The sequence below is a fragment of the Berghia stephanieae genome, chromosome 5 (genome assembly GCF_034508935.2).
Source record: "Berghia stephanieae isolate SIO BIC M18660-M18661 chromosome 5, UCSD_Bste_1.3, whole genome shotgun sequence".
NCBI classification, from domain to species: Eukaryota; Metazoa; Mollusca; class Gastropoda; order Nudibranchia; family Aeolidiidae; genus Berghia; species Berghia stephanieae.
The window spans coordinates 25,180,412-25,202,968 of NC_088364.1; the positions used below are offsets into that span (position 1 = coordinate 25,180,412).

The following is a 22,557-nucleotide window of genomic DNA, read 5'->3' on the forward strand; positions in this document are numbered from 1 at the left end:
GCAGATTGGTAAACAACGTTGTCTGTGTAATTTGGTATATCTTCGGTTGATTTTTCTGTGTGGCCCAACATGAAGTGTAAGCCACTATAGCCTCTGACCCGTGTCACAGCAACATACATTGCATATGACAATTTTACCGGAAACTGTCTTCTATTTAGAATAAATGGTAAGCCTGAATCAGTTGTTGTCGTCAGGTTGATTCTAGGGATAAACACTATGTCGCCAGCTCTACTACCTGTAATTATCTTGGCTTCTAATACTTTTGAACCTAATTTAGTTATTAACAAACGGGTGCCATTTAGGGGGCCTGATTTAGGATTTATATTTCTAAGCAGCATGACTGACGTGTTGGCTTTTAAATGTAATGCAAGTGGATTAAGTCCGGGAGGTGTAAGTTCGTTCAAGAATTCAATCGGGTATAAGTTGATTTCAGAGTCACTTTGAATGGAATCAGCACTGCGGTAAATTTGTTCAGTTGATGAGGTCAACCTGGACAGAACGGATGCATTTATTTTGTCAACATTTTCATGGGTTGTAGTCAAAATTGCTCTCTCTCTCTCTCTCTCTCTGATAGATAACGTTCATTCACAAAGTTCAGATTCAAATAATTGTATTAGCATTTATCAAGCATTCTGGGTCATTTTCAGGAAGGGTTAGCGCTGCAGGTAATTTAATAGAAGACTTTCCTATTTCGCTGAAAACCGGCTCTGTACCATTTCCAATGCGGAGAAGCCAATTTGCAAAACAGTTATTGTCATCAGTAATCCTCATGTTCTTGTTCAGGTGAAAAATGGTGACAAAATTCCAAATAATTGACTTGTTAAGTGTGACACTTAATATATCGGCTTCACTTCCATTGTTAACAACAGGTAGAATTTGCCGAAAATCCCCTCCAAGTACAACCACTTTGCCCCCAAAAGGTTTTGAACTGCCTGTTATGTCACAAAATGTCCTGCTCGCACATTCAAACACACGCCTGTCCATCATAGGTGCTTCATCCCAAATTATGAGAGAACTACTCTTCAGTAACTTAGCTGTGTCTGATTGGCGACTGATGCTACAGGTGCTGTTATCCGTTATTGAAATTGGAATTTTGAACGTTGAATGTGCTGTTCTACCACCGTGCAATAATTCTGCAGCAATTCCAGATGATGCAACAGGTGTAGCTGAAAGTCCTCGACCTCTGATTTCTGCAAGCAACGTGTTATTTTCATAGGTTTTGCCAGTTCCACCAGGGCCATCGATGAAGAAGACATTATTCACCCGGTCTTGTTCAGGTACGTCAATTGCTTCCAAAATGGCAGTAAATGCTAACTGTTGGTCATGATTCATCTGTATTTTTCGACTGTGCAATTTGTCGTTTCTCATTTGGATCCCATACTTGACAAGCAGTTGCGTATGATTCTGTAGGCTCAGGCAGTTGATAATCTTTTAATGATCTATTGTGAATCATGAGAAGCCTGTTAACGTCTTCAAGTGTCTTACTAACGCAAGCTTCAGCAGTCATACTTTCAACACGAGAATAATCTTCAGCTAGCTGGTCTTGTAAAGTATTCCATAAGGAAAAAGGATCTGTGGGGTTGCAAAAGATCAAAATCGTGACAAAAAGCTGTCGGAGTTGGCTTGCTGAGGCAACAAATGCTGATTCTGCCATGCAGTTTATCCACTCATCATCGTCCTCCAATAAACCCATAGCAGACGCGGCCTGTCGAAAAGTATGGTGTAATGTTCCTACTTCTGATCTCTTTAGGTCTTCAAATGATTTTGCTCCCCTTACATGCTGCAGCAATAATCTAAGAAAGAAGCGCTCCCCTTCTGCTGGTTGGGCGCTGTACATTCTACCGATTGCCAGGCGGTTTCTCTGTCTCTTCTTCCAAATGCACATTCTACTATCCCATGTGTAATGTTCCGGCATATCAGTATACAGTAGAGTATTAGCCTCAGGGTTTATTGCATTCTCCTTAAACCATGCTGTTAGTGCGGTGTCTTTCAGTCTCCTTACAGCTTTTTCCGCATGCCCTTCTCTGTAAGTTACAGACTGCTGGTTTTCCAAGTGCAAAGCTAAACGTTGAACTGCCGGGTATCGGTCTTGCATGTCAAATTGGAATAATCTCCAGCAAGATTCACTTGCTGAAACATAACGTGCATCAACAAATCTCCTAATTTCATCATCTTGTTCCCCTTGGAATTCTACCATGACTCTATCATGTCCTTTGTCCTTTGTACACATACTTATACATATATTTCACCGCTTTTATGCTGTTGCACACCTCTGGTCGGTCTGCAGCTGTTTGTTGTGAATGCAGTTCATTTGTTATCTCTGGCCAACATGGATTACAGGTCACAGTAAGGAATAAGTCTGGTTTACCATATCTGAGAACAATTGACATTGCATCTTGGTATAATTGGAGCATGTTTCTTGGACCCCCTGTGAATGAAGATGGCAAAACAATTTTGGTCCCTACTGTAGCTCCATGTGCGTCACCTGGATACACTGCATCCACCAGTCCTTGATACAATTCTGCTCGTAATGACTGTTGATTAAATCGAATGTATTGCAGGCGTTGCTCTTCAACTTTAGCATACTGATCAACACAATATTGTTGCAGGAGACGACCTCCGTACAAGATTGCATTAAAACTATCTCTCTCCATAAGTCGATAAGCATAAAATAATGATGGACTGACTTAACATAACATGTGGTATAGGGCAAAATAGGATAAGATCCTTTGAATGCCCTTAATATTAATTAGTAATGCCATAAATCTATTGATTAAAGATTACAATAACGATACACGTGGTAAAGATAGTATTTCAACTTAAATGTACTCATGTACTTGTCCGGTTCGCTTTCTGTTGAGTTTAATTTTGGGCACCCAACCTTCTTCTCCTTTTGGAAAGAAAAGCACATAATGCAACGGATCAAAGTGAGGATGTGTTTCACTGATACGCATAATTGACTGCTGGTTTGGATGGTCATCTGATTTGCGGTATAATACAATATCCCTCCGGTTACTACAGTTGATAGGGTTATTTGGGAGTAAAACAGCAACTTCTGAAGCAGTCGGTAAATTATATCTACGGGGATCTTTTGATGAATCTGCTCGCAGCACCATTCTAATATCATTCCCTTGATCTCCAGCATCTTCAATAGCTGCAGCGGCATGCTTATATAATTCAACAAAGGGACTAACTGTAGCCATGATGGTAGATATAGTTGTCAAAATATCAGACTTCTATGCCAAAAAAGCCTATTTTGAATTTCGTGTTCAGTGTCATAAATGTAAAGTTGGGCAAATTTTGGTCTATCATTATCACTGTTGGGTTGAATATGACCTATTCTATGGTAGACGGTACCACTAACTCGGAAACAGTATATCCCAGGAGGCAAGAAATCTTCGTGTACACCCAAGGAGGCGAATGCAATCATAGAATTGTAAGCACGGATGTGTTCTCGAAAATGCTTAGAATTTGTGTCGTTACACGTGTAAAGACTATATTATCCGGAAGGGGTTGTAAAGGTGCCAGTGATACTTCCCCGTTGGCACAGCATAGCGAGGTTGATTCACCGTGCCATAGTTTTGCTGAACAAAAACGACAAACTTTGTTCATGCGTCCTGTGTTGTGTGGTGAGATAAGAGGTATTGTAGTTGTATCCTGTTCTTGATCTGCAGCTGATGTAATTTCCACTGTTTGAGCTACATTTTGTTGAGGAGCAGTTTCTGTATTATTAGTATTAGTAGTAGAAGTAGCGGAAGTAGTAGTCGTAGTAGTATTAGTAGATCTAGTTCTGGTTCGAGTTTGAAGTGGAGATAAGACATGAGTTTCTTCCTCTTGAACTGGAATGTGAACTACTTCTACGTCAATACTGTGTGGTTCTTCAGCTTGGCGTACACATCGGCCTGAATCATTTTCTTGATTAGCTTGATTACGATTAGATGCATATTTTGCCATGCCGAGTAAAATCATCAATATGGGTCTGGGGAAAAGCAAAATTACAGGTCTTGGATTTTTCTAGAGGAAGTCTGGGTTATTTCTTTTCCAAAGGGATCCCTAGGATCCCTGTATTATATAATAACAATAGTTGAAAATTATGACAGAATAACTAAAGCGCTTGTTCCGATATCTCAACCTTTGATAAAGTGAAATATTAAGTTGGAGGTAATTTTTTAATTTTCAATAATAATACAAAGAATAAGGAAATGGGCCAGAACTAGGTTTTAGTCCCGGATGCAAATGTTTCTTAAGTCCTATCCAATTTAGTCAACTGTTTCTGTCCTTTTAATGCCATAACATTTGGGATAAATGGATCCTCGGCTCTTTGGGCCCCTTGAGCTCTGTGGGACTACTGGAAGTGACTTTCCTATTCTACTCTCTCTCTCTCTCTCTCTCTCTCTCTCTCTCTCTCTCTCTCTCTCTCTCTCTCTCTCTCTCTCTCTCTCTCTCTGTGTGTGTGTGTGTGTGTGTGTGTGTGTGTTTCAATGCAGTTTTATACAGCAAATTTCATCGTTATTTTAAAACGTTTGATCCATCAGGTGATGTTAATGGCATACAGATGCAGGAGATACCCCAAACCCAGTTCATGCCTCTGCCGGATGCACTGTGTAGCGTGATCATGGAACTGAATGTGCAGCGTGTTGTGGCGACCCTGGACGTGATCCTGGACAAACTGTCTCTATGGTATAAGGATATGACACTTCCAGACCACCAGGTCATTGTGGATATACTGGGTGCCCTCATCAAAGACAGGAAAGTTTTTCATACTGGTAAGTAGCTCTGTATCAATATCCTATTTTACCAAAGGGGAAATCTTTGTAGAATAATATTTTTTGTTTGTCACCTTCCGCCCCCCCTTTTCGCAAAAATGCTTATGTGCGAGAAGAGACCATATTTCCCAATTCTTTTCCGTGGGTGACTTGAAGAAAGCTGTGACTTTGGTCACTTTCCGGGATGAAGTCTTCAGCATCATCTTTACCGTCACCATAATTCTCACATCCATCATCATCGTCGTCATCATCATCATCATATCATCATATCATCACTACCACTGCTACTATATATTCACAACAGCATCATTATTATCACGACCACTGCCATTACTACAACAACCACGACTAGGTCATCATTACCACCAGATCATCATCACCACTACGATCACTATACAGCCATCACCACCACCACCACACCATCATCAGTTACATCTTCATCACTACCACCCTTAATATAACCACCTCCACATTATTATCGCTATCACCTCTACTACAACCACCACCACATCATTACCACCTCATCTACAACCGCCACCGCCATATTATCACACTACCATTACTTCAACCACCAACGTCATCATCACCATTGCAAAACACATCCTCATTACCACTACTACCGTTAGTACTACTCCCACCACCGCATCATCATCATTACTACCACAACCACTGTAATCACCTCAACAACCACATCATCAGTTAAACCACGCCAGACCCACCATCACTACATCATGATCTCATCACGACCATTATCACCAATAATATAACCAACACTATCATTTCTACCACTGCTGCAATCCTGTCCAAAACATTATCATCATTACTACATCAACGCTACTACTCTCTTCATTTTGACATTTTTCAGACTTGCCAACCTGTACGATTTTCCGTATTTTGGTAGGATTTTGATAGTTAATACGGAAATAGGATGAAATAAGATACAAAGTAGAACATTTGTGCGAAAATTAGGAATAGGGGGCGGGAGATAATTTATTTAATGGCCCTCACTGATTGTGCGGCTATGTGGTCTAGTGGTATGACACTCGCTTTCGGATCGGAAGGTCCTGGGTTCGAGCCTCGCGCTCGGCGCATAGTTGAGTCCTTGGGAAAGGCTCTTTACTCGCATTGTCTCACCGTACTCAGGTGTAAAATGAGTACCTGGCCGTTAACAGCGTTGTCTTTGTCCGAAAAATTGTAATATCGCCTAACAGGCGTCATGTCCCGTCCTACATGTTAAATGTTGCTGTTGACCAGGGACCCCTTGTAAAGCGCTTTGAGCACATTTAGTGGATATTGCGCTATATAAAGCTCAATTATTATTAAAATTATATTATTGACTGTTATGGTCTATTTCGTTATAATCCTATATGGTCAATCAATACACATTTGGTGTGTCTGGTTAGATTACGCAGTTGATGTCAGATGTCATAATATTGGGTGGGGTTCCTGTCCTTCCATTGTGGGCAGGGAGGCACTTACTGTATCCTCTATCCCCCTACATCTATTTTCCAACATGCTTTCTCTCTTTGTCTTGGAATGAGACTACTTGGTTTTGTCCTGGCCCTGGCCAGATACCCTGACTGGGAGTGAAACACTCAAATGTATACATAGTTTTGGGAGATGGTATTTATTGTATTGTAAATCATCTCTCTGTCATGCATTGTATTATTTTTTCTACTTATTTATGATTTGTAAACATTCGAGTGTGTTCCTCTTAGTGGGGACCTGCGCTTGTGTCAGGATGAGACATTTAGGTGATTTCAGTGTGCTCTTGGAATCTACTTTTGTTCCATATCTGAAACGATTTGCCTATGTCTTACGTTTTCTTTGATGCTTTTATTGTAATTCTATAACTTTTGACCATCCCATTTTCTTCCTTTTTACTAGCGCTGATATGACCTAAATATGTTATTGCACCGTAAAACCCTTAAAAACAAAGAAACAAACGGTGCTATAATAATATGTTGCAAGGGAGATATTATCAGGTTACCCCAAACACTGTGGTAGTGCATGTATAAGTGCGTACTGTATTTAATTTTGGCAGTATGTATGTCTATGTTTGGGGAGTGTGTGAGGTTGTGTGTGTCTTGGAAGGGGGGGGGGGGGAGGACATATCATGTTTGGTTATTGAGAGAAAGAGAGAGAGAGAGAGAGAGAGAGAGAGAGAGAGAGAGAGAGAGAGAGAGAGAGAGAGGGGGGAAGGACATATCATGTTTGGTTATTGAGAGAGAGAGAGAGAGAGAGAGAGAGAGAGAGAGAGAGAGAGAGAGAGAGAGAGAGAGAGAGAGAGAGAGAGATGTGTTGTTGTTTTTTTAATATTATTATCTTTTTTAGTTGTGGTCCTTTTGTTGCTCTCGGTGATATGAGTTGCCGCTTAATTTTAAATTCGAAGGGGGAAAAAAAGTGAATATCAAAGACAGGCCTGATTTTTGGAAGACCACTGGAGTTCTGTCGATCTCGATTCTTTCTTATTGTTTTATATTCCTGCAGAAATCGTTTATACTAAACGTTAAACCATAGGTACACGACGACGTAGTTACCTAAGCTACACATTTACATATTCGGCCTTAAGTAGTCGATCAATTGACAGTGGCTCGAGAAAACGGATCTTATATTTTGGTTTTGTTTGGCAACGGTCTTATCAGTCGTGAGTATGAGTTGGGGGGGGGGGGGGGGGGGGGGCGGTGTGGTTTGTATAGGAATAGGGGCGGGAGATAATTTATTTAATGGCCCTCACTGATTGTGTTGGCTAATCCGCTTACCTCTAACAATAAAAACATACCAGTCCGCCTTACTCTGACGGAACGTTTATTTTTTTTCATTTTGTCATGACAGCGTTTACTACTTCCTTCAAATATCGGTCGGTTAAAATGATCGTCAACATGTCAGAAAGTCTCAAATTTGAGACTTCTAAAGAATCTGGTTTGAGACTTTTTCACTCATTGAGGGTCGTATTAAACAATCCATATTTAAAGTAAACATTCTCTGACAAAAATGAGAAACATGCTTTAGAAGAAAGAAAAATAGGATTACGGCAGCATTGTTCTCGCCATTGCTGAGACAGATACTCTTACGCTGATAGGACACTGTTTCGTAGGATCATGACAAACATCGCCTCTTTTGTTGTCAAGATTGATTTTACACAGAAGCAAATATTATACCAAGTATGGGTAAGGTATGCGGGCATTTCGCATAATTTTATCCAACCTTTTATAGTTTGTTAATTTTAGGGGGGTTTCCGCCCTTTTGAGGCATTTTAGCGCCCAACATTTTATTAAATAATAACAGGTCAAGATATTGTCAAATTAATGTGATAAGTCGATATACAGAGGAAACGTATATATATATATATATATATATATATATATATATATATATAATATATATATATATATATATATATATATATATATATATATATATATATATAGTATAAATATAATGGGATCAGAGTAAAATCCATGCAGTTCCGGTCCCTGTTTTTCAAGATAGTCACAGAAAATAATTCGTAACAACAGCTGTCGTTGTAGCAACAACAGTTGTAGTAGTAGTCGCAGCAGCGGCAGCAACAGATGTAGTAGCAGTCCCAGCAGCAGCGGTTGGTGTTGTAATATTTACATGGCTTATTGGTATCCCAAAATTAAGGAAAAGATTATTCTTACAAAGCACCACCTTGTGTTTCTTGATGGACAACAATGTTAAACCCTTAATGTGACCAGCCCTGTCACCATATTCGAATCCCGTGGAACAAATTCGGTCTCAAATTTAAACTCTAAAAAACCGCCCAATTTCAAGAAGAGACAATGGTGAACTTCTTACTTTTGCAACTGAAGTTTGAACCAAGATAATTATCGAAACTGTCTTCAGTCTTACACTGTCAACGGGGCGTCGAGTAAGGCCCTTGGTTGATACTGAAAGGGCCAAATAAGATATTGATTACAGAACAATTTTTGCAACTTGCAACTTTCAGTTTTTAAAAAGTTATTATATCCTGTACGGCAATGACGTATCGCCTGTCAATAAATCTGTGTTTTTATGAATCCTCCACTATTCCTCTGTCAGTTGATATATAACACGTGTGGATTTATTTTGTATTTAAAGAGGGTGACAGAAATATAAAATATAACGTTAATTTTTACCATTACTGTATAATAACAATGATCACGCTCAATAAAAGACATCACCATAGGCTGTCCAGATCCTAGGGAATCTTTTTGGCTTTCACTGGCCTCATGAGAATGAAGAGTCAGAGGGAAGAAATATGTTTACCCCGTTTAAAATATGGCATATGGCAATATGATGTATTGTTTGTTTGTTTTTTTGGGTTTTTTTTTTAATTTGGGAAGGGGGGAGGGGGGTGGGGGGTGTCGACTTGTTTGTTTAGTTTTGTCAGGGAAGGAGTATTCAGACCAAATACACTGTATTATATAATCAAAATATAAGTTTCTTTACATTTACAATATTATTCTCTTTTGGCCCTTGAATTTACACATCGTAATATCGTTATCTACGTATGTGGTTCATTTGTTGTAAATGCAGAACTGCTGGCAGTGGTCTGAGTATGTCTGCCTTGGTGTTTTGAATAACAATGATTTATGACGCATGCTAAGTAGCCTTGATTACAGTACAGGGATGATATTTTATTACCGTTGCCAAAATAAAGCATCGACTGCAGACCCAATGCGCTATCTTATTCGTTTATATTTTTTTAATCGATTTTTTTAAAATCGAAACTGGACTACAACTTCGACAATGACCTAAATGTGTACATTAATGTGGTTACATGTTTTGTTTTAAAACAGTTGGCAGTCCCAATCTTGATTTCATCCAGTCACTTCCAGCATATTTATTAACCAATCCAAGGTGGAGCATTCAATTGTTCATCGGTTATTGGTGACCAACCAGGAGTAGCAGCTATCCTTTACAGACCCTTGATTTATGTGGATTTAATATGTTATATACGTTTATTATTTGGGGGGGGGGGGGGGGGGGGGGGGAGCAATATTAATCCAAAGTCGAATTTTTTTCTTTCAGATCTGGATTCTTTATACCAAATTTTCGGGGGAAAATGTACAAATATAGTATTTGTACTCAGATATAAGCTTACCAAAATTGGTTCACTACACCAGTTCTATAGCATTTTAAATTGATAATTCATAGAAATAAGTAGACTAATAAGAGTAAAATTATTACATTTTGGTTTGACACATAGATATTTTATTCTTCTACAACTGATTAAGATATACAATATATATATATATATAATATATATATATATATATATATATATATATATACATATATATATATACATATATATATATATATATATATATATATATATATATATATATTATATATATATATATATATATATATATATAATATATACGTATTTTCTTTGTAGTCTCTCTTAAGCTTATTGGGCTTTTTACACCCGTGTCACAAAATATGATAGAGAACTCGCTGAACATCTCAGAGGGACCATTATCGATGCAATATGAATGCTGTAAAGACTTTTCTCTGACACCCCTGCTCCTGTCTATCCAGCAGCAGATATTAAGTAGTTGGGCCTTTAAGATCTGGGGGGAAATGCTTTTTGGTAGTCAAGGTAGTAGACGTTTGATATTGTTCATTCAGCGATACAGAAACTCCGACTCTGTTGGATCCCATGAATCTGACCTTTTTTGTTTGATTTTGCTTTAGTGTATTTAGGGGCGATAGAGAGAATTATAAAGGGAGTTAATGTGACTCATATGTCAGGGAACAAAAAACAAACAAACAAACAAACAAAATACGTTCGTTTCGGCTTAAAAATACGTGAGTGAATTTATTTATTTTTATATACTCTAACCTAAATTATCGATATATATATATAATATATATATATATATATATATATATATATATATATATATATATATATATATATATATATATATATATATCAAGGACAACTATACTGAAAGGACATTCATATGGAATCTTCAGGCAACGCTAGTGGGGGCCAACCAAAAATATAGAAAATTCAAACCAAAATAACAGCAGGGGCATTATATGGCAAGATCTACCATTTTAGAGAGTGATTGTGAATTCTGGGTCCCAAAAAATATTAATCCAAAGTCGAATTTTTTTCTTTCAGATCTGGATTCTTTATACCAAATTTTCGGGAAAAAATGTACAAATATAGTATTTGTACTCAGATATAAGCTTACCAAAATTGGTTCACTACACCAGTTCTATAGCATTTTAAATTGATAATTCATAGAAATAAGTAGACTAATAAGAGTAAAATTATTACATTTTGGTTTGACACATAGATATTTTATTCTTCTACAAATGATTTATATATATATATATATATATATATATATATATATATATATATATATATATATATATATATATATATATATATATATATATATATATACGTATTTTCTTTGTAGTCTCTCTTAAGCTTATTGGGCTTTTTACACCCGTGTCACAAAATATGATAGAGAACTCGCTGAACATATCAGAGGGACCATTATCGATGCAATATGAATGCTGTAAAGACTTTTCTCTGACACCCCTGCTCCTGTCTATCCAGCAGCAGATATTAAGTAGTTGGGCCTTTAAGATCTGGGGGGGGGGGGGGGGTGCTTTTTGGTAGTCAAGGTAGTAGACGTTTGATATTGTTCATTCAGCGATACAGAAACTCCGACTCTGTTGGATCCTATGAATCTGACCTTTTTTGTTTGATTTTGCTTTAGTGTATTTAGGGGCGATAGAGAGAATTATAAAGGGAGTAAATGTGACTCATATGTCAGGGAACAAAAAACAAACAAACAAACAAACAAAATACGTTCGTTTCGGCTTAAAAATACGTGAGTGAATTTATTTTTATATACTCTAGCCTTAATTATCGATATATATATACATCAAGGACAACTATACTGAAAGGACATTCATATGGAATCTTCAGGCAACGCTAGTGGGGGCCAACCAAAAATATAGAAAATTCAAACCAAAATAACAGCAGGGGCATTATATGGCAAGATCTACCATTTTAGAGAGTGATTGTGAATTCTGGGTCCCAAAAAATATTTATGATTATTATTATCAGCAGTGAATAAGAGTAGCCAAGAAACGGAAAGGATGAGTAGTTAGATATTCTAAACACTGACCTTATAGTGATTGATTCAGGATGACTTCTTTGGAAGCTTGATTAATGAATGTACATTTAAGTGATGATGAGGATAGGATGAACAATTCGATGAAGGGGAAAGGAGATGTACAATATCAACAAAGGGAGGTAATCTGTGGAGGCTGATCCCAAGAAAAATATGAAAACCAAAATATCTACTAAGGGATGCACTACATAGTAGTTGTAATTATGATCTCTCTCTCGAATTTATTAATTTTTTAAATTTTTTGAACACTATTTCATCCCTATAAGGGACGATCGGTCTGCCAGGTAGAATTTTCATTGGAACACCTGCAGACCAATGTCTTTCACAAATAACAAATTTTGTTGGATGTGGTTTAATATCATCACGAGGAGGGAGTTTGTTTAACCATGTTTACCGTTCTGGTTCCTCTTTAGGCAATCTGAACACGCAACATTTGTTGGCTTCATTGTAGTTACCATTGCAATTCGCAACACCACAATTTTCCCCATCTTGAATTTGCTAACTAATCACGTCCATGAACATCAGACCCGCAAGAGGCAAAAGTTCATGTGAGGAAAAACATTCAGAGTACTGGTTCATTCAATATAGTCAATGGAGTAGCATCAAATTCCATTCCATTCCATATTCATAGAGTTAATTAATAAAGTAACATATCAGATCAATGAGACAGAACTATATATTTAGAATACAATAGTCGGATTTTTAATAAGGGGCGCGTCTTTTTCTTCTTTTTCTCAGCTAGCTGTTCACGATGTACAGCTGCAAAATGTGTATGAACCTCTGGATCATTTTTTCTTAATAATTTTTTTTTCACGAATTTTTAAAACAATAGGTTTCGCTTATTACAGCTATATTAAAATCGATAACTGGTAAGGATTGGAACTAAAAAATGATTTATAGTGTCGAAATTATGATTTTCCGCTTATCCATTTTGAAAGAATTTGTTAAAATGGAATGTTCAGTTAATTGAAACTTATATGATGTTCGTACAGAATCCGAATATGAAGGAACGACAGACAAGTTTACATTTTATAACAAGAAATATACGTTATTGATGAATACAAATAAAAGTGAACATTACGCCCTTCCACCATTATTTTGAGTTCAATTTTTTGGAGAAATAGCTTGGTATTTATGCCAAAGAGGATTACATAAATTTAATGTAGACCAGTCAAAAGTAGAGATTCATCAATTTATGATACAGTGTTTCCACAAAATGTGCATGTGTTCAACAACAACGTAACAACAATAACATGCGAACCTCATGGTTGATTGTGAAATTCCAATTCCATAGCTGTCCTCTTTAATGGCTTATCGACAGATACAAGTAGACTTCTTTTCGCAGCTTTACGAGAAAGGAACCGAAAGAGATTCCGTATCACATCGTATTATTTAAGAGCTTATAGGTTTAAAAGAAAACTTTAAATGCTATGTGAAACGTTCATGCATAGATACAATTTTTCAAAGTTAAATATAAACATTCGATGTTAATTTGACAATTTTGAGTATTTAATCACTTGTTCAAATGAGTTAAAGAAAGAGATTCATATCAGTCTTCGGTATTTGCGACGTAATGTAAATAAAAAGCAATAAATTATAAGGTCAAAATTGGATGCAAACTACATAAGTTGTTACTTTATAACAGTTAATATGTTTTGCGTTTATTCGGAAAATCGTATGATGTGAACTCATAACCACTAGCCGGAACTACCGTGTCACAAGATTTTTTTGAAAAATGATGAATTCATCTCTTACTTTGTGGTGCGAAACTGTTTACATATTTAGCAGTGTAAAATCTCTAATTTTATGACAGCGGGTTTAAAGTGGAGAAAAAATCTTTTTTTTTTTTTTTGTGATATGGCACCACAATTAAATACGGGCCAAATTCTTTATTCGGTTAAGAGAAATTGATTTGGAGGTTGACAATAAGTTTTACAACTTTTGATAGAGGGACATCTGAAAAAAACTGGAAAAACACGCGCCATTCATAAAAAAAATATGACTACTAACTACTATAGTTCATTCCTTACAGTCAATGTCAATGAGTAGCATTAGAATCAGATCCATAGTTCCCTTCCATAGTCATAGAATTGATTAATAGAGTTACATCTTAGATCAATGAGACAAAATCCATTATTCCTTTCCATAGTCATTGAGATAATAGAAATAGAGTGAGTGAGTGTAACTGTAACTGTAACAGTAACTCAATAACATCTCAGATCAATGAGGCAAAAGTCTTAGTTACTAGTCCCATACGATTGACAGTCATATCAGCAACACCAGATCCACGTAATGGGCATAACTATATATTCAGAGTCCAAGTTCCATCATATATGAATATGACATGGTGATATCAGACCCACTAACTAGCAACTGTAGTTGTAGTAGAAATAGAAAGGACTGTTCAAGTTCAAGTTGTGAAGTTGACGTGACGAGCAAAGGGTCCCTCTAGACTTATACAATAAAGTCAATATTTATCAGTTAACCATATAGAAAAAATATATAAATATAAAGCCACAGGCCATAATTCATAAGAAACAGTAATTCAAATCAGGACGTCGGCGTCGGCGTCGGAGTCTGATTCTGATCACCATTATCTGTGCGACTCGACAGAGCAAGCACGACAATGGGTCCATCTATCGTCTGCAGGAACTACAGCCAGATGCTAATTCTAAACATGTCTTAAATAATTATTACGCAATTATTATTCGTACTTACCACTTTTCAAAGATCCTGGTTCGATAAATTAGCCATAGACGTCTAGTTATTAAAAGGTATTGAAATCAGATTCGTACTTTCGATTTCAAAAAAGATAACAAACCCAATCACTCAGTTTGTAAGAGGGCGTCATAGAAAAATAGTTCATACTTGCCTGTAAAATTGTTGATAGCTCACTCCTTTTTGTATATTTTCACATCATTCAAGACATAAGAAATATTATTTCAAACTTATGGTCGCCAATTTAACCAATTTATTATAAAGTACCGAAATGATAAGGACAGAATCAATTATTGCGCATTCAAGGAAATTGTACCAAGGCAGAAAAGTGGTAGTTTTGCTTGAAATCGTTATCCAACCAATGGCCCCAACGAGCGGGGGCTGAAAATCGAGGGCGAACCTCCTTTCTAAAGTCCTCCTTGATATATATATATATATATATATATATATATATATATATATATATATATATATATATATATATATATATATATATATATATATATATATCGTGTTTACTTGATAAATGCCGAAATGTTTGTATCCTACATAATTTAGCTTTTAATTAAATTTAATTTACAATACATAGCTTCGAAACTTCGGCATAAGCGCTCTATAAATATACATTTATGATATAATTTATCATCATAATATTTTGTTCACAGTGATGGAGCATGTCTCCTGATTCATGTGTGGTTCGGTGGCTCACGACTACGGTGTCTTGTGGCAAGTCAAACGATGTTAAACGTAGTCAGTGGCCGGATTGGTGACAGTATTCCTGAAAAGTTCTAATCCCGACGTTGAAGCTTTGTGTAAAACACTTTATATACACTATCCCACTCAATTCAAGTGTGAATGGGTATCTGGTTCTAGGTTGTGTCGGATATTGTAAGGATGTTAGTGCGAATAGGACTCCTAACAGGCGACTTGTACTATATGAAATAGAAATATTGTTCTATATGGCCTGATGAGGGAGGAGGAGGGTAAATAAACTTTTTCAAACGCATTGAGTATGGTAAAATTGTGGAAATGCGCTATATAGATGTTCATATTTATAATACATGCAGGTATTCGTCACCCTCCCCCATCCCCGAGACTATGCTTTTACTTGTCTTCTACCTAAATAAATATGCGGTATAATGTTGGCATGGATATCTATCTGTGACAGAATCTCATTTGATAAAACAAGAGAATGATCGAGTTCTTTTGATGTGGACACTGATGACTATTATGGAGGAAAGGCCTCTAATCAGTCCGTCGTTGGACATTGTAATGAGAGGTTGTTGTTTTTCACGTACGTTGGAACACTCACTTAGTATGGTACGAATATGGTTGTCTTGTGATTCGCGATGGTTGTCGTTACTTATACACAATTTGATTTTCGTTTTATTTTCTCCTTTATTTTCATTGTCGTTTCTTTTTCCTTTTTTTTTAATTTTAGATTTTTTGTTCACTCTCTCTCTCTCTCTCTCTCTCTCTCTCTCTCTCTCTCTCTCTCTCTCTCTCTCTCTCTCTCTCTCTCTCTCTCTGTGTGTGTGTGTGTGTGTGTCTGTTAGTCATGAGGGAGAGGTAACGTCTTTTGTTAGTGTGCGGCCGATTTGTTTAAATCGTTTGATCGCTTTTATTTTTGGTCAGTTTAGTCTCTCCTTGGGACAAGGCTTTTCGCTCAAATTCTGTCACCGGAATCACGTCGAAGACAAATTGAATAGCGCTCGGTCTCGTTAAAGTGTTGCTATTGGCTTAGGACTACATGCAAAGCGCTTTGAGCATATAATTTGGTGGCTATTGCCCTTTATAAAAGCTCGATTTTTTTCTTTTCTTTTTTTTTTTTAAAGGTTCGGCGTTCTTCGTGTAGATAATTTCAGTAAAAACGCATTTTTCAATCGATTTGATTTTTTCTTATATCGGGAAATAAGAGAGTTGCGATTACGCATCGAAAAAGAAATAGGCTTCTCATAAGTTTTCAGTAATTAACTAAACGAAGCAGGTGTTTTGACATTCGTAAAGAGAGAAACGAACCAAGGAAATTGGATTTCAATTGTTTTTTGTTGTTGTTTTTTTTTTTTGTTTTTTTGTTTTTTTGTTTTTTTTTGTTGTTTTTTTTTTTTGTTTTCGATACATGACATGTGCACGGTTGTATTAAACCTTGGCGTTAACTTAATGGCCTCGTGCTTTATATTAATAATATCCTTTTCCTCTCTTTCCTCCTCCTCTCTATTTTCATATAATAATGTGTATGATATCAACTCCGTTTTGCCATGTTTCCATTAGCTTTGAGTGAACGATAGGCGATCTTGTAAGAAACGTCTAGTTTACGACCGTCCTCAAGCTATCTCAAGGCTTTCGACAATGGGCTCAGGTTTTTATGAGGCGGCGAACCACATATTGGATTCCCCTTCTATTCTCCATGTCAAGCTTTTTCGTGCTGCCCTTCTTTGACATTTATTCACAAGTGATTGGTGTTCAAATTGGAAGGATACAGCCATCTTAGCATTGTGAATTTGCGTTTTACTTTTATTATTCGAGAAATCTCAAAACCCTTCTGCCGCTTAAAAAAAACAAAACAACTTATTGAAGCTGAATTGCACTTCTTATCTCGTCCATTGAAGTTTTAAATTATTTTTTTTTGTAGTATCATTTCCATTATCCCCTCCAATTGGCGTTCCCTACTTTTTTTCTTCTTTTCTCATATTTCGCAGAATCAGACCCCCCCCCCCCCCCCTCCGTTTAGAAGAATAATATAAAACAACAACAACAACCACAACCACACACACGCGCGCGCGCGCAAAAGAGGAAAACAAAGTAAAACAACAAATAAAAACAAAAACAATATTTTGCATTGTTACTTTCTTTTCAAGCGTTGGCAGGTTTGCAGCATTAGTGTCGAAGCGAAATAGTAGCAATTATATCAGGTGGTCACCCCCCCCCCAACCCCTCCCCAACGCGACGCTATTTATTTCTTTGTATTGTAAAAAGTTGTCTATAAAGATATCTTTTCCAATTTATTTTGTTACTATTCGAACTACTCTTGCAAATATAAAAATAATTGGACGAGCAATTTTTAAACAATATACAATCTTATAACACCACCTAAAATCGTTATCGACAAAAAGACGCGAATTATTGTGGCCTTTGCGCGTTGTAATTCTTTAAAGAAGACGGGTATAAAAATCACGTTGTTGGTGTTTATTCATGAATGCCTTTTTACAATAGGGACTGACACGGTTGATCAACGATCATTATCTACTCGATATTTATCATTAATCTTATCTATAACTTTAGACAGCAACGGACAAGAAATGGTTTTATCGCATTTCATTGCATAGTCATTGTATTACCTCTCCTTATTGTTGTCTTACCTAAGATCCATTCGCTCCGAGCTCCCAATTTGTTGAGGTAGAAAATTATGTCTTGTTTTTTTTTGCCCCCTCTCCCGCTAACGTGAACGAATATCACAAACATGACAAATTGGCGCATCTTAATGAATGATGATATGATTATGTGATTTCCAATTTCATGTGGCTTTAAAAAAAAATAAAAAAATACAAGGATTTATATATCTTTATTAATTGTACAGGAGACCATTTCTTTCTTTCTTTCCTCCCCTCCTCCTTTCTTTCTTTTGTTTGTTTGTTTCATTGTCTCTCCTTTTCTCAGTTGTAAATGACCACTAGAAGTGTCAGTTCAGTGGAACTTCTTCAAAACGAACAAAGCAAATCGACAATTTGTCAGATCTTATCTTGTCTCTGTTTGTTGTTACAATTGTCATCAAAGCTACAACATAATTCAGTTGTCTGGATGTTTGGCTTCATTAGATCATCGTCATTATGTGCAATTCCCTTTAGACTGATGATATGATGGGATGCCCGCAGTGGGCGGTAAGTAATCTTTATCGGGCCTCGGGGAAAAAGACTTGGTAATTTCCCGAGGGTGGATCATTAGGCCATCCGAGTGTCGATATTAATCCACTGCCGTCATGGTGCGTTTTGTACCTGCATGCCGATTTCTATAGTGAAAGAGCATTTGATAGGATATTGCTTAACATGAAGCGTAGAATTTTAAATATATCTTCTCTTCTCTTCCGTTCTCTCTCTCTCTCTCTCTCTCTCTCTCTCTCTCTCTCTCTCTCTCTCTCTCTCTCTCTCTCTCTCTCTTCTATTGGGTCTCTTTCTTTCCTCTACTTTATCTCTTTTTTTTCTTCTTTCTTCTCTTCTTTATTTCTTGCTCCCTTCCTTTCATCATTTCAATCTTTCCGTTTTGATAAAGGGGGTGACTATTTAAGGCGAGTGTCATGTTTGTTTATGCTGCTATTATCGTCTCATAATCACCTCTTGTGATTCGCTGTCATTTATTTATTCATTCCGATAACAGTCGGTCTGTTAAATCCACGAGTGTGTTTGAATACCAGAAGCCTTAACCCTACGTACCTTTATTGTTGTGATCTAATTTGTTTTTGGAATCGCATTTCAACAAGTGGAATCTGTGAATAGATATTGTTATACGATTTGAAACATAGTGGGAAGGTTGGTTGTGTTTCTAACGTGTTTGTTTTCGTTTGTAGGGATCGGGTAAAACTTAGATAAATCAACTAGCCTATTACGCGGGCTTTCTTTTACTCTTTTATATTTATTGATTTTTTTTTACAAATGGGGTTGATTTTACTGTATCACATCATATCTTACCGTTTCAATCAAGAGTTCAGTGAAGCCCGAGTTGCATCACTGTTACTCTGTTGTCTTTGAGAATACGACTCGTGGGTGGTGAACATATTTGTAAGACAATTCGCTATTTCGACTTCGGAATGACACAAAGAAGGAATTATAAAAAAGTTCTTAAATTCTCGAAACAGAATCTGTTCGCACCAACCTGCCCTGATTGAAAATCACCATGCTGTCTTCTCCTGTTTACAAGTTTTCTGCTGTTTTAAACAAAAACAAAAAAAAAAAAAAACCCACAAAAAAAAAATAAATGATGTTTGTGAAATAATTTTGTAATTACTTTGATTTCAATTCTTTTACTCTTGAAAACATGCCGAAATAGGATTCAATAGTCTGATGTCGCGTCCCAGCAACGAGCAGCTTGGTTCTAAACAAAGAAAATCAGTATTTTTTATTCTTTATGCTGGCTAGAACTTTTTCACATATTATGTGATCAGAATGTAGAAAAGTCAAAACATAATCAGATTTATGTTTTTCTCCTTTGGATACACTTTTATGCTCGTCGGTGAAGTATTTCATCAGGGCGTCCACCGTTGTTCCGATAGTTTAGAACCAGTTACTAAGTTACTATGCGTCATTACGAGGGAAGTGACGTCACGACTGTTGAATCATATTGAACCTCAAAGAGAGAGCTCCTCAACTTGGCCATATTCATGCTAAGCGACCAGTAGCTGTTGCACAACTTTTCAATATTAGAGCTACCTGCTATTCTATATTCCTGATGAGAGCAACGCTCGATAACAACGTGGTAGAAGTCAAACAATCTTAATTATCTTTCAAATGTTTATATATATAAATGGTATATATATATATATATATATTATATATATATTATATATATATATATAATATATATATATTATATATATATATATATATATATATATATATATATATATATATATATTATATATATATATATATATATATTATATAATGAAAGGGTATGTGAAGGATCAAAGGCGGGCAAATCACATTGAGACGTAACAAAGGCCAATGATGATCGAACATTAACAGAACAGTCAATCCCTCTCTTATGTCTCTGACATCGCTATGGAAAACATTTCAAGTTGTGCAATGTTAAGAAGACTTGCAACTGGAACTCAGAGAGAGAAGGCCTTTTTAAAACATCAACAAACTGAGAATAAGACCTTCGTGTTCGAGTGGCCAGCTGTAAATCCAGACCTTACTGAGGTTTTAAAAAACCTACAAGGGAACAAAAGGATCAAGCAAGAGATGCTTACGAGCCTTGGAACATTGTTGAAGCAGAATGGAATGGCATTACAGCAAATGACATAAACCCTGCGATAAACTCTATGGGGAGAGTTGTCCGAGCAGTGATTGGAAATCGTGGTGGCCATACGCGGTACTGACTCCTCTTTTACCAAAGCAGAAACATACCAACTTATGTCATCGTTACTTTTAAGATTGTGCATGTATTTTGATGAAATTTGACTCACATATTATATAAAAGATATTGCTCATTTCTGTAATATAAGTGTTGTCCAATTTTGTCTCTTCTAACTCAAATGGATTAACTCAAAACAAGTGTAAAGTTAGTTTTGCACATGTGTGTATAATGAATATGTATATTGTCATTTATGTGCCACCTCCATCATCATCATTATCGTCGTCGTCGTCATCATCATCACCTTTATCATTATTATTTCTATTTTGTTTATTTATTATTTTTATTACTACTACTACTACTACTACTACTACTACTACTACTACTACTACTACTACTACTACTACTACTACTACTACTACTACTACTACTACTATTACTACTATTACTATTACTACTACTAATTTTGTTTATTATTATTATATTTATTATTATTATTATAATTATTATTATTATTATTATTATTATTATTATTATTATTATTATTATTATTATTATTATTATTATCGTTGATATTAATTTATTGATTTTTGCTCTGGGTGTCCATAAAGTCTGGAGAGTAAGAGTACAAATTCCTCTTTTAAAAAACGATTCTTATTCAATTGGGATGTAAATGAATCGTACTTTAACAACACGTGACCTCTGAAAGTATTTTTCAGCCAAATCTCCACAATCTATAGCATAAATTAAAAATTAGAAATATATAGTGAAATACTACATGTACCCAGACATTATGTATATGTGTATATGTATTTATTATTTTGATTTTTATGTTGTATGTAAATATGTCCGGGGTCCGGGGGGGGGGGGGGGTTATGCAAATATGTGCGAGTGTAAACCTTATATTATTGCTAAAACTCGGGGAAAGAGACTTATGTTTTACATAGCATTGAGAGGATTGTCCCATAAAACTAGCTAGACTATCTATGCTATTCATTCAGAGACGGAGAAAAATCTCAAGAGGGATTATAAGTCAATAACCGTCCAGCACTTGCTGTAAAATACGTACCGTGTAGTACTCATTGACAAAACAACTTTTAGAATGTATGTCAGAAACCGTTACACCATAATATTATATTTCGATCTGAATCACCCACACAGCCAATTGTCAAACAACCTTAAACCTGAAACTTCATTGAGGTCTCGGGTTTAAGATTTGTTGGCGTTTGGGGCCATTTTAATCGATCAATATATAAAGTAAAAGTTGTCTGTCCAAGATGGAAACATTGTGATTTGTCAGTATAGGGCAATGCTTGTCTTGTCTTTGTACACAGTTACTTCTTATCCGAATTTCCAGGTACACTTTTTGACCCTCCTCTAACTCACTTATTTTATACATAAATTCCCTTTTTTCTTTTATATGAGCGAGATATGAAGACAAATATACTTTAACTTCAGACACAGAAGAGAGCATAGACACCATAAAAAGTTCAGAGAAAGCTCTCTTCCCCCCCCCCCCCCCCCCCCCCCCACCACACACACACACACATACACACACACACACACACTTTCCCCTCCGTCCCAACCCGTCAAGTATAGAACTGAAACGTGTAATTTGGTAACAATTTGTGATTTCTTTATTGGGATAAAAAATTCTGGATCACTCTTGAACTATAATGTATAATAAATGAGTTAAGTCTTTACTTTTTACCCGAAACCGATATTTTGGCCTTTTAAGCGAGTCACGTCGCCCTAGCTCATTCTGCGGCGCTGCACTGTGACTGACACCTTCGTTATTCGAGTCTTCCCTTGGAATAGACCCTTCAAAACTA

The 22,557-nt window shown here is 36.3% G+C and overlaps 1 protein-coding gene across 1 annotated transcript in view; it reads left to right on the forward strand.

Annotated features, from left to right (window-relative positions):
• LOC144972650 (uncharacterized) overlaps positions 1-22,557 on the forward strand; it is a 68,517-nt gene that overhangs the window by 25,032 nt on the left and 20,928 nt on the right. The window contains exon 2 of the mRNA XM_078914127.1: positions 4,536-4,766. Within this exon, the coding sequence (XP_078770253.1) occupies positions 4,536-4,766 (231 nt within the window). The remainder of the gene's footprint in view (positions 1-4,535; positions 4,767-22,557) is intronic.